Genomic DNA, 17,867 nt, shown 5'->3' with positions numbered 1-17,867 from the left:
AAAAATAAAAAAAAGATATTAATAATTGAATTTATAAAACAAAATTAAATTATATCGCCGCGGTCGTTTTACGAGAATATTGTTCTTTAATCTAGAGAATATTAACTATAGCAATATATGATATTTTCAAGGCACAAAGAACATTGATACGTTAATATATTTTTATAATCTGTCAATATCGGATGGGTAGTTGTCAAAGCGGATATGTGACGTCACGATGATTGATGAGGTAATGCATGATTGATGTGCTCTATAGAGCTTGGTTAGTTTAATATTTTGTGCTGCATTAATCGTTTATTTTGGTCCAATTTTTAAAATTTTGACAATCTTTGTTCAAAAAGTACGTAAGCAAAACTTTAAAAAGGTCATTGTCTCACGTAGTGCGCAAAGTGGAATTAAGAATGAAGAAGAAGAAACATCGTGTAAATAGTTTCTTAAAATGTACTACACATTTTAAGAAACTATTGCCTATACCTCGCGAAAGTCAAAAAATATAATGAATGTGCACTGAATATCGCCACCATCAGAACAATGTTAATGTTTTCTATATTTTTTGCGTTACAGGTAAAAAATATTGGCATAACAGCGGTAGTAGAAGACGCCAGCAGCATAAATCTCAAAAATCTGTCCTAACTCATAAACAACCTTCGTACATTATCAAGCATCTAATAAACCATTACAAACTTTTATTATTTATTACCCGTCCTAAGAACTTAAATTTCTGCTCAAAAGCTTACTCTATATTCCTAAGTACACCTCCGTAAGTGGGCCTCTAAGTAAACTCATAAAAGTAGCTAAAATACTTTCAACCTAATCCTCTCACTTAAAAGTAACAGCCTCTTAAAGATAGGCTCTCGAGGATCGGTTAATAAAAATAGATTTTCCAATACAGCCAGCTTCACACGGCGAATGTAATAACATCTTCGGGTTATGATAATGATGTGACGATATCAACCCATCTGGTTTCAATCTCATACGTGTGTTGCTCTACAAAAGGTATAAGTTTTCGTAACGATAAGGATTGATTTGCTACTAATGATGCCAGACATATACTTGCTATTGTAAGGTTCGGGCAGATATAAATGGAACTATAATATAAATGGATATAAAACTTTTTTTTCAATATTGATAGAAAAAGAAGAATCGAATGAAGAAGTAGAAGTAGTTGACTTTGATTGACAAGGGACTTCAAGATAAACTGCCAAATGTAAGGCAAACTGTACGTCAATGTAATTTCAAAAATAAGTCTTAAAATTCAAATTCGAAAATCATTTAATCATAGAGGTGACACATTGTCAAAAAAAAGAAATGTATATGAAATGCTTCTAACTTTACATTTAGTGTCAGTTCTCAAATCAAGGGCGTAGAACGGAAGACAAGAACTGGCAACAAACTCTCCGCCACTATTTTTAAACGCCATTTTTTTTACACGTTTGTATGGAGCTGCAACCATTACACCATGTTCCGTATGACATCTTAAGTAATTAATAATAATAACATAAATTAAATCAAACTAATTAAAAAAAATTTAAAAAATTGATATTGTTAGAAGTTCGGAAAGATTAAAGTGTATATCTTTTTATTGAATGAATGGTCTAATGAATTCAAGCTCAGTATTAAATAAGGGTTCATGTTATCCAATTATTTATTGTTCATCCGCTATCATTGTTTTTATGAAATTCGCAAATACGCAATATAATTAATAAATAAAAAATAACGTGATACAAAAATATTTATTTTATATACATTTATAATATAATAATATAATATAATCTTTATTTATTTCTCACAAAAACTTAGCACATAAACAAGTGACAGTTATATACTATATGTGTGTATGGTGATATGCGCTATTGTTTTAAGATCGAATGCAATTTAAAAACTACATTCCTATTATCTTTTTGCGGCAATCAATTTAGATTTCTATACAAAAATCATTACCGATACAAATATACAGCTAGTTGAATTAGGAACAAATCACGTTTGTACAAACAATGGCTCAATTGTACGGTATTAGGGATGAAACAATTAATTTGCACGGATTACTCTGTAGTCTCAAAATTATTATTCATAGCCATTGTTTCTACTATATTGCTCTGATTAATACCTACATATTACTTGTTTTTCGTTACATTGTAATTTAACAGGTAGGTACACTATATTACAAAACAACAAGTAAAAAAAAATGTGTGCGTGTACTAGGTGTACACACGTAAGAAGTGAAACTTCTTTAAGACTTTATTTTTCGAAAAATGATCTACTATATGCAACTTTACAGAAATTGGTTGAATAAAGTTGAATTAGATAAAGTTTAACAAAAGGCTTTTATTATGAATACAAATACAATTATTTCATTTTAGCTTATTACTGTACTACTATGTAGTACTAAGATTATTACAGAATTTCATTAATTGTAATAGAATTAGTATTACTATCATTGTTATTTATTTTTGTTACTAATGGCTTCGAATCTCTTCGGATCAACCGTGGTAGGGACAAGAAAAAGATGGCGCGTAACCGAAAAATGTGACAAATGTGTCTAAATTTTTTTCCAACGCCGATAAAGAAGTTTGACTTCAAAAAGCAACATGGCGCGTAACCTGCTACAAAATTTCTCCCATACGAAAAAGAAGTTTCACTTCAAAAGATGGCGCGTAACGTAAAAATGTGACGCGTAACGAAAAAATGTTACACTAAATTTATTTCCAACCCCGATAAAGAAGTTTCACTTCAATAATTTAAGGAAATTTAGGTTGTAAGGTGGATTTCAGTTAATAATTCTGAATACTTATAATCATGTAAATTAATACGCGTGAAGTGAATTCTCGCATTTATAAATGAATTTTTGATGATTTTTTTAAACCAATGTACACAGCCAAGTAATAAGAAGTAGTCGGCAATACAAGTTTTTATTTTTTTAAATTAAATAAAGTTACAAATGTAAAAACCTAATAACGGGTGTGACCTCCTCTTTCCAAAGAGCTTGAATCCTTCCGGGCATGCTTTCCACGATGTTTTTAATAACGTTTTTTACACCCCGGCCTCGAGTGGTAACTCTTGATATTGCCAACTAAACACCTACTCCTGCCGTCCACAAGCTATTTTCTATTCCTCTTACTTCTAAGGCTCTCTTTCAGGTCCACACTAGACATCTTTCGATTCCACAACGCCCTGACTCACCAAAAATCGGTTATTCTGTGTATCATTTTCTCTCCAAAGCGGGTATTTTTTGACCCAACTGGTCTCCTAATATAGTTGCCAAGTCCTTATAGACAGTTGAACCTCCCACAATTAGCCGCCGAGAAACGTAAGTTTGCGAACAACCTTCTTCAAGCAAAGTAATTTTCCGACCCTTATCGCTTTATCAGTAATATCAGAAAGTGGTATTAAAAAAAAAGATTAAATTATTTAATTTGCAGAAAATATCCTAAAAAATTTGAATGATTACTAAAAGTAGAAAACATTTCAGCAACTCGCGACATTAGTAAAGGAATTGTAATATAATGATTTATTTTCGTTTGTTAATTTCAAAATTAAAATTTAGAACTTAACGTATCATATCAGGACGCTTCAAATAACATGCCTATACATCCTCAAATTAATAAAACCTCGTTCTTGTAATATTCATTGAAGAAGAGAACAATTTAAAGTGCCCGATGTTTTTGCATAAAGTGAATAATGTATTGTCATACTTCATATATAGCATTTTAATTATAATGTAGCACGCGAGTTAACAATTATAAATTCTGTAAAACAATAGTGACTTGACACGTTGATTAAGAAAAATAATACTTCTAGAAACAATTTCCAAACGAATATGTCAATGTCAAGTGACAATTGTCAAAGGTTTTTAAGTGAGAATATGGCGGAGTGTTATATGCATAATAGGAGATCTTCAATTAAATCTTTTCACATCACGGTCTTCTTTTAATAATGTTTATCTATTTTTGGCGTAATTTTAATGGAAAATTGAGCTTATACCTTCATTACACATAGCTTTTGTTTCTAGTGTATTGTTCTGATTAATTATACACTCTTCGCATATCTTATTACTTTTGGCGTATTTAATGTTAAAATATTTATAAAAATACGTTATGAGGTTACGATAAATAATATTTAATTATGAATAAATATAATTATTTATTGAATTAGTATGGTACTTGCCGTTTTATCGTGGAAAGCAAATAATATTATATGTACCGATCGTATAATTTATCACTTCATATTGTTTGAAAAACCAAAACTATGTTTGTTAAAATATTTGTTCGTTGCATTTTTCTTCGCTTTTCGTTCCCCTTGATCACTTATCCACCATGAGATTCTGGCCTAAACCTTATTTATTTAATTGACTGCTATAATGTGTCATCGTAAAAACACTAGAATAATAATAGTTATTTATTCTCAGACCATTGATCGGTGTCAGTAATTCAGTCTTAGATGCATCTATTATGTGATGAGTATATTTAGAACTCAGCTGTTAGCTTCTGTCAAGGAATATTTTTTTAATAATAGACTTTCAACTATCATCAATATTAATATCATTATTATTTTCGTGCTAATTACTTTCGTTAGCGGTTCATGAATGTTTTAGAAGAATTAGAACCAAATTGTATAAAAATTCCTATTTTAATTCAAATTTTATAGCTAATAAAGGAAAAGTTAATTAATATTTAGAGTTGATCTGATTAAGGTATTTTAATGAATGTGAATAATCCCTCTGACCTAATTAGTTTAAATTAAATATTTAATCTAAGCTCAGATGCGTTAATAGGAATTGAGAGTTACAACATGCCTTAATTATGTAATTAAATAAAGTAGTTAGTCTGAAATAAGCCAAAAGTACCTAAAGTTTGCCTTATCTTTTAAACAGCTTAAATTCAAGTAGTTTAATTGTGTCAATGTTAATTATATAGGAAGGCATATTTTTTTTCACAAGGGTGTTATGTAAAGTGTATTTAAAATATATTCTTCTTATACCGAAATGGTTATTATTTCGCCGGGAATCGAATCCTGAATCCATGCGCATGAAAACGTTACGAAAGCGTTTTTTAGGTTTTTTGTTTTTTAACGCGCTGTCCATAAATAATTTACGATTCATGGCAATTACAACAGGTATTTTAATTTAAAATTCGTTAAATATATAATTCAGAGCCAAACCTTTGGTAAGTTGACCTTTCATTTCATAGTATTAATGATGACACTTACAACCTATTTAGTAGCGCAGAGGAGCTTATTTCTCTTTTTACGAATATTACAATTTATATGAATGTTAATAAGAAAATATAAAAATTGTGATGAAACCTATTTGCCACAAATGCAGCTTTTCAGTAAGCACGTTTGGTTCGCCGCTAAGCGGTAATGTTTGAAGTCTCCATTCCAGTCTAGACGCTCCCTACAACTTCCATTTCATACTAAATTGCATTACCATTTAGCAACCACACGAGCGAAAATAAAGTAAAGAAATGGAAATGAGTCTGGAAGAAGCTTAAAGAATCTTTCGAAAGTCAAAATATCAAAGTGGTTCAATTACCTTTAGAGGATTGGCTCTGGTTGAGGAGAATTAAAAGGAAACTTGTGTTCCAGTACTTAATATGATGTTATGTCTATGTCTTATGTCTAATAGTTAACAATAGTATATAGGCTATATAGTAGAACACTATAGCCTACTCGATCACCATGGCTTATCTCTATTGAGACTGGCCATTTACGCAGGTGTATAGTGTATAGTGTTCTGTCTATTCTATAACTATCATACTACGATAGGACGGATATCCGACACGACCGCATTATTTCGTTGCGTTTGCTTTCCGAGGTCAAACCCCGCCAACATCCAAACTTAGGGCTACAATATCGTTACATTTATACAAACCACAGTGGTTTTCTAATGTAACATGATTTAATGATAATATTCTGTAAAATAAATAAAAAAATTACCTCTTAGGAAAATTTTAATTGCGTATTTTTATTGTTCGGTACCGGGATTGGAAAAAAAACCTCAAGTACAACCTACAGTAGAACAAGCATACGCTACTACTAATACAAACTAACAAAGTAATAATAATTACTATTTTCTAATATAACGATGTCGTCAGAATACAACTAAAAACACAGATACTATACAGAATTACCTACCCAATGGCTAATAATCCTGGCTGGTAATCTTGGCTTTTTTCATTCATTTAGTATGCGTGCTAAAATTTAAATGTTTCTTAAATAAGTTTTGTCGTGAAGAGAATACGATACATAAATAGTTTTCTATGTGAATCATACTTTGCTTTCTTATCGCGATCCTTTATCGCAATAAGTAAAAATAATTTATTGAAGACGCACCCGTACTCCTCCTAATAAGCTGCTTTTAGTAATCCCACATAGGTGTGTTAGATAGTTAAAATCACAGCAACGGATTAATGGTCAGGTGACACCCGTATAAAAAGTGATGGAAAACTTTTCACCGAATACGTGAGTCAATTTCCCCGCAGCGGAGTTTCGATCGGCTTAAGTTGTCAACGCCGGCCCCCGTAGATAAGAGCTATCGCACGCGACGCCCAAAAGAGCAATTATTACTTCAGTCGATTTTCATTTCTTTACTATTTTCATGTTATACTAGTGACGCTGCAAAATGGGCGTTGGTTTTAGATTTCTGCTATTTATTTTTATTTTATTTATTTATTTACACTTTGTTGCTTTATGATATAAAAAATTTAACAAAATTACAAGTAAAGGAAAGGCAACTGGCGACCTTATCGCTTTCGAGCGATCTTTTCCAGGCAACCAGTGTGAGAAAAAAAATGTATTAAATTATATATAGTTGTAAAGAAAAAGAAACTATTGCTCAATTTAATTTTAATACTCCAATCAAATCTAATAACCACCATTACTCAACTGAACTCATTATGTAATCAGTTTGTGGATATTTTTATAAAACTAAAATACTCGTGTAAGCTAAAACAATAATTTTATTTATGAGCAAAAACTACCTTCTGTGCATAATGCACTTTGTCGAATCATAGATATGTTTCGCTTACCGTAGAAGTCTCCCGCCCTCAAGGAAGAAAATTGCTTAGCCATTCGACCAATACTCCTTTTAAAGTTGAAGCTATGTAATGTATTGAATGAAAGCCTTTGTTTGAACATTTTTGTTTATAAATGAAAATTGGAGAATTCTAAGTTTTATTTTATATTTTACTCAATCAATCACTTTGTTGTATTAGAAATTCTTATACCCTTTTCACTAGCACTGCGGCTAAGTTTCAGATGTCAGTCTAAGTGCGAACAATTTTTTATATATATTCAAATCCAGCGAACATTTTGTAATCCTACAGAAATTTATAAAACGTCTTAAACTTAGTTCTATTGCGTAACGTGAATTATTCTGCATAATAAAAGCATTCGTATTTATTAGCCTTCTGGACAAAACTACTTGAGCACATGCAATTTTTAACAGTTCTTTCACTCCACTCATACACGCTTTATTTATTTAAAAGGCTTAGGTTTCCTAGAAAAGCGGTGCCGTTAACTAACGGCCGCCGTTTTACGGTTTTTAATAACGGCCATCTTTACTTTTTAACATAATGCAAAAAAACAATCATTTTCGCTCGTCCAAGTCACGTTTCCATTCATTGTATTAATTAAATATGGGCACCACTACACGCGAAAAACGTTGCACTAATGTTTATCACCGCTATTTGACGTTACGGTGACACTCAACGTTCTCTAGAAAACCCACTCCGATGTTATTTATAGACAACGTATGGGTGACGTCACCCAACGTTACATTACGGCCGTACTATACCTTAAGGCCGATTTACATTATCATTAGTGTTTAGGAGAGTGCTTTAGGATAGTACTTTAGTTGAAACATGTAAACGCTACTTGCTTTAGTAAACGCTACGCTAAAGAACTTGCCTTTCAAGTTGTACTAAAGCACTCTCCTAAACACTAAGATAATGTAAATCGGCCTTTAAAGCTAACCTTAGGCATGTTATCTGTAACAATCCGTAGCAGTGGTGAATATAGCGGGCGAATCAGATCAGCATTGATTATACGAGTCACCGGAGAGCGGAATCATTGATGAGGCCCGGACGTGTTCCGTTTCGACACTATTTGTACCTCGCTGCATCAATTGAAATAGGATTTGGTCCTGGTCATTCATGAAAATGTTAATATTACGGAAGGCGTTTGAGAAATGTTTATACCATCATGGTTTAGTATTCCTCTATTACACGTAGCACACAGCGGACACGGAGGTCTAGTGTTCGATTCTTAGTCAAATTTAAATTGGCTCTGGTCAGAAAAGGCTGACACTTGTATTAATCGATCCAACGAATATGTCGGCGCTATTGGAGAGTTACTTCAGGTAATAACAGAATTATCTTAAAAAATAAAGAAATGAGTTTTCTTATGGAAAGGTTTTTTTTTATTTCTTTATTTTACAAAATAATATAATATAATCACAATATACATAGGAGGGCGACAAATGCAAATAAAAGTAGTTTTTTAAATTACTGGTTGGCAATCTAATATCTGATTGATTAAAAACCGTAGGTTTTGTTCAAAGAGGTAGTATTTGTTCTATATTTTCCTACACTTAGAATAATAAAAATTGGCCTATGATAGCACAGTGATATTGGCTGTATACTATTTTAAATAAAAAAAATATAATATAAAATCATACAAAATTCGACTAACCCCAAATCGTATTAAACGTGAACGAATAAATTCCCCTGCGATTTCGTGAGCTAATAATTTATTACAGCCTCGCGAAATATAAGTCTATTACCTAATTATATTGATATAAAAACATGCACAGCTCCGAGCGTTTACCTTACATAAGATACGTTTAATAATTCACCCCAAGCAACGAAGGCCGTAGGCGTCCGCCGTGATCAGAAATTTGAGAGTTGAGGGGTGAGCTCAGTTTTAATCTTACAACTTTTGCTCTCCGTGTCACTCTAAACTCACTTCGATTAACGGGGAATTACTTTGGAAGTCTATATGAAAAGGGAAGTTTGATATTGCACTCGCTTAACGATGAAGGGGCGGTATTCTTAGTAATATCGCCTGGTTTAAAAATGTATATGTCACCGTAAAATTGTAAACACCGTTAGATTGTAATCTATCTCGCGAGATTATAAACTGTCGAAAGATTGTGAACCTCAACGAACTGCTTACAATTTAACGTATTATTATTCGGTAGTTATATGAAATTGTTGGGAAGTAAAATTAATCTGTAATTGACCAAAGAAGTTTGAATGATAACTAAGTTAGTGTAGTACAATCTACCGAATAATAATACGTTAAATTGTAAGCAGTAAGCTGAGGTTCACAATCTTTCGACAGTTTATAATCTCGCGAGATAGATTACAATCTAACGTTGTTTACAATTTTACGTTAACATTTACGTATTAAAAGGATAGTGCAAAAATAGCATTGACATTTACGTATATTTGGGAGGCAACTGGTGATTTATCGCTAATACGCGATCTCTTCAAGGCAACCCTAGTAAGAAAGTGCAAAAAGTGCATAACTAAGTCAATATTACTAATAAAACAAATTGTATAATACCATAGTTTTATGTTATGTAATAAAATTTATTGTAATCCCCTTTTAGTTGTATTCAACTTAAATTGTATATATCCTAAAAACTGAATTACCGAAAAATGCTTTAAATAAAAAGAATATATATATGTTTAAAAAAAATCAGTGGCGCTATTTCTGTATCTGTTTCATGATCATTTGTTAATCTAATAGGCAAGTAGATGATCAGACTCCTGTGCCTGACGCACGCCGTCGACTTTTTGGGTTTAAGGCAAGACGGTTTCCTCACAATGTTTTCCTTCACCGTTCGAGCGAATGTTAATATATATATAAACAAACCCTATTAAACAAAAGAATAAGAAAAACAACCGTAATAAACTTTTTATACATTATTTTCTTGTATTTATTCTACTCATTATATTTATTATTGTACACCGACAAGCCACCTGCTCAAGCAAACAATGACGCAATATTAATTATTATTTGTATTTTAGCACATCCTTTTTAGATTCGAATAAACAGTCGGGATAAAAGAGGACAAATAACAGAAATCTGCGAAATTTCAAGAGATACAAAAAACAGCTTCCCCGCAGTATAATGTATGTGATGCATTATTTATAGTATTGGCCGACCCATTTCATTCCGTACCTATTGTTTGTATTGTACCTTTGCCTTGCCGATATTTGAGCGTGAGGTTTGAAATGGAGATACCTATTCTATGTACACAAATATAGGCCTAATTCAATGATAATATTAGGTTTGTAAACTATACGTGGACCAGATTGAGTTCAAATTGCGAAGATTGACATTGCGGTTGTGGTTTAATTAACTTTATGAAATTAGAATGTTAACCGAGTAATTAGATAGCGGATGTTTTGTTTAGAAGTAACTACCGAATTAAACGCGTTTAATTATCATACTTTTAGTATTCAAAGAGCCATGGAAAGAAGCATGCTGAGCATAATAATATTTGACAAACAATTAAACGCAGACTAAAAGTTAGAGAGCTAGAAGAGGTGTGACAGACATTCTCACCAATATACACCAAATGAAATGGAGATGTACGGGTTATATGCTACGGAGCTCCCATGAAAAATGGAGCAAAATATTGACGGAATTGTACCCTAGAGACGGAAAACGAAGATGAAGCTGACCACACAAGAGATGGGAGGACGAACTGAAACTAACAGCAGGCTACAACTGGAGAAGAGTCGCAAAAGATAGAGAACAGTGGAAAGCGTTAGAGGAGGCCTTTGCCAAGAGGCACACCGAACTCCGAGATATACTGGAGTGAGAACATATTAAAGTTCATATATACATACATATATAAAATCACAGAGTTTCATAATTAAAGGCTATATTATTATTATTATTATAGTATTAGTGCGAATAAATTTGAATTCGATTAAGTGTATTTACGTTAAAAAGGTTGTACTCAAGTAAATATAAGATAGTTTAGTGAATTTAAATATAAACAAATTGAATTTGGCTCACTTCCATAGTTCCATAAGTTCCGTTTTGCTTCATACCATTTAGCCAGAATTTGCTAAGTTAAATGACTAACAACTATTGAACCATATATATATTTATGACAAGAAAATCTCTTTTGAAATATACCGCAAATACCTATTTCCATTAGCACTTATAAATTATTCAAGAGCATTCTGACCCTACACTTTCTCTGACAACCAATCTATCTTAGTGATCCCGTTTGGAATCCTAAAAATTCCTAATGTCTTATTACATTTTACCAGACGAATTCATAGTTGGCACTGGAATCACATGAATATAAGAAATAAGGCTGTTTTGACAAAAAACAACCCTCTTTTCCGAATAACTGCGTTCAGTACGGCCCGTATGGACGTTTTTATGATATTCCTTACATTCGTTGCCCGTTTTAGCAAAATATACTTATTTTGTGTACCTATTTATGTTTTTTGCTGACAGAGGGAGCGTAATAACGCTCTTGTTAGTATTGACTCGATTCACTTAACGTAATGGTTTATTATTTTAAAGAGTAAATATATATTTTTTTATAACAACGATACTTATTAAGAACTACATTAGACACATAATGACTGTAAATGTTTCTTTAAATTGAGCTATAGATCATTTTTTAAATGATAAACAATATGTTATACATATTATACTAACTATTGACTGCGGCATCCTTCGGCAAGACATAAATTCGATAAGAAATTGAAGAATTCAAAGAAATAAATTTTATATATACGAATATGAAAATACATAAAATATATACACCCTTTTACAATTATTATTTTTTACCCATTATTTTTTGTCTTAATTTAAACAAGCTTATACTAACTAATTATTATCAATTAACATGACTATCATTTTAAATCTATAATTATATTATGTAAGTAGGCTTATCCAAGATAATAGTAGATTGAGCATGAACTAATTAATTTCAGTATTAATTAAGTCGACGGCTCATTTCAATATGTCGCGATAATGGGTCGAATTGCCTTCTCCATTGAAAGGCATATTGATACAATTCCATACATTTCATCAGTGTTATCGTAATCCGATGAATTATAAGAATCATATTTCAGATTTTATGATTGAGTTTTTGTCTTCGTGTACATAGTTTCGTAACAATAACTTTTAATCAAATTATATATTTATATATTACCGCTGTTTGTATTGTAGATACATATAGAAATGAGGTGGATTCAAAGAAAGGTTGTCCAATGCGTGTTATAAAGCCGATTTATGGATTTAAAGATAATAAATTATGTTGACAAGCCATTGACACTGGTAATTTGAAAGAATCTGTACTCATAATTATGTAACGTTTACAATATGTCAATAATTAAGTAGACAGAATTTAGAACCCTAATTTTAATCGATTTAAAAAAATGGAACAAATATTGCCATATCCAAATGCTAAGCAATAAAATTCAAGAATTAACCTTTTCATGCCCATTATAGGTTTTTCATACCCTTACTCATAAATAAACTATTAATTATCCGATTATTAATACTCTTATAACCTGTATGTTCACTCATAAAGTAAAATTGAGGGATTTCGATTCTCTGTTTCTCGCCAGCCTACATCTTGTGGAAGTAGGTCGCTAATCATTAACGCCCTGAGTGAGCTCTTGACAGTTTGTCACCTTTACTTAAGTCTCAACGCTCTAATGGAAAAACGTACTACAAAATATACATGTGTGATATATAATTTTCTACGTTGTTATTTGCTTTGACTATGTAGAGTTATAATATCGTGTGCAAAAAGAATTCAGCCTGGCCACCAACAGCTTTGCGTTCTAAATCAATAGAATTTAATATATTAATTTTATTATTCGTGATATATTACGAAATTGAGAAATATGAATATTTTAAATTACTTTTTTACAAATATCTTCAACGATATTAAACTGACAACCCGTACCCTTGTCAATGTCTATAGCGCATTGAGTTTTAATTTATCACTGAAAAATACAAATATCTTATTTTAAAAGGTCAAAATTTCTTTGGTCATTTACACCAAAAGCTCATCAATTTGCGTTGTCTTAAATATCTCAAGTTTAATCTTGTTTTTCGGTGAATTTTCCTCTTTTAAAAGTTATAATGAATCCCTTTTATAGCAAATCAACTTATACCAATATTAATTAAAGTAGACACCAGACCTATTATATATATTTAAAAAAAATATATGATCGCAACTTGAATTATATTCCAAGCAGATGGTCCAAATTATTCTATTGATCTCAGAGAACAAAGCAAAACCATTCAAGTATAAAAACAATACTCCACGAAAAAAATTAATAGCTATATTTCATTTTCATTTCTTTGTTTCAGATAATGAAAGCGTTTGTTGCCGTTTCACGGATGCCTTGAGGCAATATGAAATTTAAACGAAGTCTAGACGTGCGGCTGATCGCCCTGTGGAGCACTTGTATACTGGTCCCGGCTATCGCTTGCCCCTCCCAGTGTGTTTGCAAGTGGAAAAACGGCAAACGATATGTCGAGTGCACCGACAAAGATTTAAAAGCAATCCCCGATTCGCTAGACTCCGAAACACAAGTACTAGACTTCACGGGCAATGATTTGCAAGTCCTACAAAAGGAGGCATTCCACAAACTCGGCTTATTAGACTTACAGAAAATATATCTCCAGAGATGTCGGTTGCAGAAAATCGATAACTTCGCCTTTAGGGGCCTCGCCAATTTAGTCGAGTTAGATCTATCCAATAATTACATCACGGTCGTCCCATCCAGCAACTTTGTCTTTTTTCCATCCCTAATGAGACTCTCTTTGAACAACAATCCTATAACGAATATAAAAACTCACTGCTTTCAACATCTGTCCTATCTGAATACATTAGAGTTGAGCAATTGTAAAATTGAAAGTATAGAAGCGGAGGCTTTCGCTGGATTGAAGCACTTGGAATGGCTCCGACTGAATGGTAATAGGCTATCAAATATTCAAGGCGATAATTTGTTTCCCGATACGTTGCGGGGTATCGATCTGGAGAGTAATAATTGGAATTGTGATTGTCATTTGCGAGATTTACATAGCTGGCTATCGAGTTTCAATATGCCACACGCTGTCGAGCCAATTTGCTCGCAACCTGAGCGGCTGAAAAAACGCACAATCACAAGTGTCGATGAATTCGATTTGGCGTGCTTGCCAAAAATTACCCCAACTCTGTCGTTTATAGAGACGAATATTGGAAATAATATAACCCTGGAATGTATAGTCAAGGCTGTGCCCGAGGCAAAAATACAATGGTTTTATCAAGGACAACTTATACGCAATTACTCGAAGTCTGCCGCCGAGCCTCACCATGTTTTCTACGTTGAGAACGGAGTTATCGACAAAAAAAGTGAACTGTACATTTACAACATCGGTAATGATGATAATGGAACCTACTCTTGTATTGCCGAGAATTCGGCTGGGAGGATTCGAACGAATTACACAATTAAAATTCTTATTAAAGAAGAACCAGTTGTCATCGTGGTTACTTTTCCCCATAGACACTTAGTAGTGATTATAACAGTGATATTTCTAATTATTGTCCTTTTTATCGTTATAATAACGGTTGTGTTATTAAAATTTAAAACGGATACGAGAAGTCGTAAAAAGAAGGAAAGTGGGAAGGACGTCGCGTTATGTAATCAAATTTTGCCTTCTAGTCGAGGTAATGGCTCTTTGCCCAAAAATAACGGTAGCGTTATAGTGAACGCACATTCGCACCACTCATTGCATTATACAGTGCAAACAAACCGAGAATTCGAGTCGAACGACACGTATCAAAGCAATAACATGAAAGGCTTTGTAGACAGAAATCCCGACCTAATTAGCGATGCGGAAACGGTTGCAAACAACGCTCAGAATGAGAATACAGTGCTATCGGTGTACAAAACGCAAACCGGGACCGACGCCTTTGAGGAAGAGACTGCCTTTACTGCCCCATCCGGACAAAGACAGGTCACCTGGCAAGATCAGCAAACCGCTAACAGTATGAGCCTTCCACAAAACGCAATGTACCAACATTCCGCCGACGTCCATCTTAATCCTGGCTGCTTTTTAGACAGTGATGGGTATCCTTTTGACTACGGCCTACCTAAACATCCATGTCGAGCGCCAATGATGTCTAATTATGCCGTTGTCGGCCCCTTTTACCAAACACTGCCTCATAATCGGCCAAAAGGTCAAAAGCTCGCTTGTAAGTTCACTAAAGACACAGAATTTAACGTGACTCCGCCCCCATGTGGTAACTTCGAAATGTTTAACGGGACAAATGTGCGACGTACTTTAGAGGGATATCCAGTTCCTCGCAACCGCCAAATTGCTTTTGTAGGAAATGGGACTGTATATTATAATGAAGAATTCGTGCCTTCGCCGCCCGAAGGTTACAAAACTGAGCCAGTGCAGTGTTGCGCCACCCAAGAGCCATGTGCGGCTTGGAACCCGAAAGGAACGTGTGCTGTAATGGTTCCAATGGGAATAGAAGCGCCCGGTAGGTGTTACCAAGTGGAAACTAGGTGTGTAGATACTCAAACATCAGATACACGAGTACCGGGGGAAGGTACGGAAAACGTTCTAAAACCACTGCCACAAGTCGCTAAATGTGCGTCTGATATATGTTCGGAAAGCCCTGACGAGGGGTATGTGGGGGACGCTAACGACATCTGACGACGACGGCGTAACGATAACGCGTAAACAGGGCAATTTAGACGCTACCGAAGTGATAAAGCGACTGAGTATGAATAGTTTTGTATATATTACGAGTGTACAGTGCACGATCCATTTGCGTTCCGTTTCATGTGAGTTATTTGATTTAAATATACCTGTGAACTACAATTACCAAAGTTGTCTAGTCAAAAACTGTGTTAGTATATTTTGATAATATGTGTATGCTCATTTTTGTATAATGACAATCTTGTGCCAAGTTTGAAATAGTAGTTAAGACTAAAATGCGCCTAAACTATTTGTTATGAAGCATTTCTGTTATTGCACTTGAGAGAAAATTGGTTTTTAAAATGAAATATTGTCCGGAATTCTGTTCCAGACTGTTTTAAAACATTTTCTATTGTTCTCATTTTTAGTTGTATCTTAAGGAACTTTCTTAGAGCCTTCTAGAATTATTTTTAGAGAAACTATGAGTGTGAAGTTTATTCGTAGATTTTTATACTTAGTAAATATTTGTTTTCATCAGATGACAAAATACAGTTTTTATTAAAATATACATAATTTGATTCTTAAAATAATAGTTTTAAATACATTAAGGTAATTCCTCATCTTTCTACGTTTTAATATTCACGCGGACCCTTGGAATCTTAAACTAAATAGTTATATACTAAGTGTAAATAATAAATATACAATATTATAATGTAAATAATAGATTTTATTACATCTCCAAATGGAATCGAATAGCGAAAGCCTGTTCACATCACTCGCACTAAAATAATATTAGCTGAATTCATATTATGCATATAAATTGATTATATTGATCAATAAATATAATAAATTTATAGCATGAAATTAGTATGATTCGCTAACAATTAAATCAATGTGTCGTATTGGAATTACATAGATAATGTATGTAACATGTTTTTTTACATTTAATACAGTTTAAATACATTATATTGTTTGCACGATTAATTATTTCACGTATAATAAGCTCATATTTAAAGGTCCTTTTAGATTTAGTTTTCACTGGGCCAAATATGGTTGTGACACATGTATTATACTCTCATTCAATTTAAATACATTCCTACTTTTTACCATTTACAACAATAAAAAAACTAGTAAATTTACATAAAGGGTAAAAGTATTGTTAGTAAAATAAAGTAATTTGTAACTAAATTATTTACATATTTATTTCTGATCCTCACCTATTGTCGGTATGTAAAAATGTATCGAATTCAATTCAAGATCTGCTAAACCATTTTTCTACACTTTATTGTGTTCTTAACGACATTTTGACTTAAGATACGAAATAAAATATGTACGTAATGTTCAACGTAACGTAACGTTATATATTAAAAAGATTCAATGCTATTTATTCACGAATTAGGTTACCTTATTTACAGGTTCTTAAATGTTCTTTTCATTACGATTCAAGAATCTTATTACTAGTAATTTTATAAAATTGAATCGGATAGAATTAATAAAGCTGATTTTAGTATGATTGGTGTGAACAGGCACAGTAATCGATATCAGGGTACCTCCCATACGTTAGATAGTGGGTTTCTGACATCTCCTTGGTTGGAAGGTTTCTTTTATTAGTTTCCTTGACCATATTAAGTTAAAAATTATCTGTCTCCAGAGGTCTAAAGTTTTATTGTACGAAATTGATGTATGTTAGTTTAAATTAGCAAAATATCAGTGAAACTTTTTGTATAAAAAAATCCTAAAGGTATATCAACTATAGCCCCTTGTTGCTATACACTTATAATACCTAAGTCAGTCGTCATAACCACAATATTTATTATTAATATTTAAATTTATTTAACTTTAACAGATCTATGAAACAGTCACCAGTCACAACTCGACACAGGGGGATGTCATTGACTGTTTTTTTTTTCTTTTTTTTATGGCTCTGGCACGATTTGTGCATTAGCCAGCGTCAAGTATAGGATTTTTTATAATTCGTGCTTGTCTTTAGAAATTCGACCGTGTCCTCCATGTACGGTTTAGGCACTGGCCCGGTACCGCACAACCCTCCCAAAGGCCGAGAATAAATTTAAATTAAATTAAAACTTGCCCTCGAACCACCTAGCTGCCACTTAATAAGACCGCTAGGCTATGAGGCCCCCTCATTGACTGTTTATTAACATTTTTCATAATACCTTATT

At 32.8% G+C, this 17,867-nt stretch overlaps 1 protein-coding gene across 1 annotated transcript in view; it reads left to right on the top strand.

Annotated features, from left to right (window-relative positions):
- LOC125052548 overlaps positions 1-17,665 on the top strand; it is a 49,773-nt gene extending 32,108 nt beyond the window's left edge. Inside the window, exon 2 of the mRNA XM_047653463.1 lies at positions 13,363-17,665. Within this exon, the coding sequence (XP_047509419.1) occupies positions 13,408-15,702 (2,295 nt within the window). The 5' untranslated portion in view covers positions 13,363-13,407 and the 3' untranslated portion in view covers positions 15,703-17,665. The remainder of the gene's footprint in view (positions 1-13,362) is intronic.
- Positions 17,666-17,867: the final 202 nt, after the last annotated feature.

The sequence above is a fragment of the Pieris napi genome, chromosome 9, assembly GCF_905475465.1.
Source record: "Pieris napi chromosome 9, ilPieNapi1.2, whole genome shotgun sequence".
NCBI classification, from domain to species: Eukaryota; Metazoa; Arthropoda; class Insecta; order Lepidoptera; family Pieridae; genus Pieris; species Pieris napi.
Note: the sequence above shows the minus strand (reverse complement) of the source record. Positions and strands in the feature narration are given on the sequence as shown.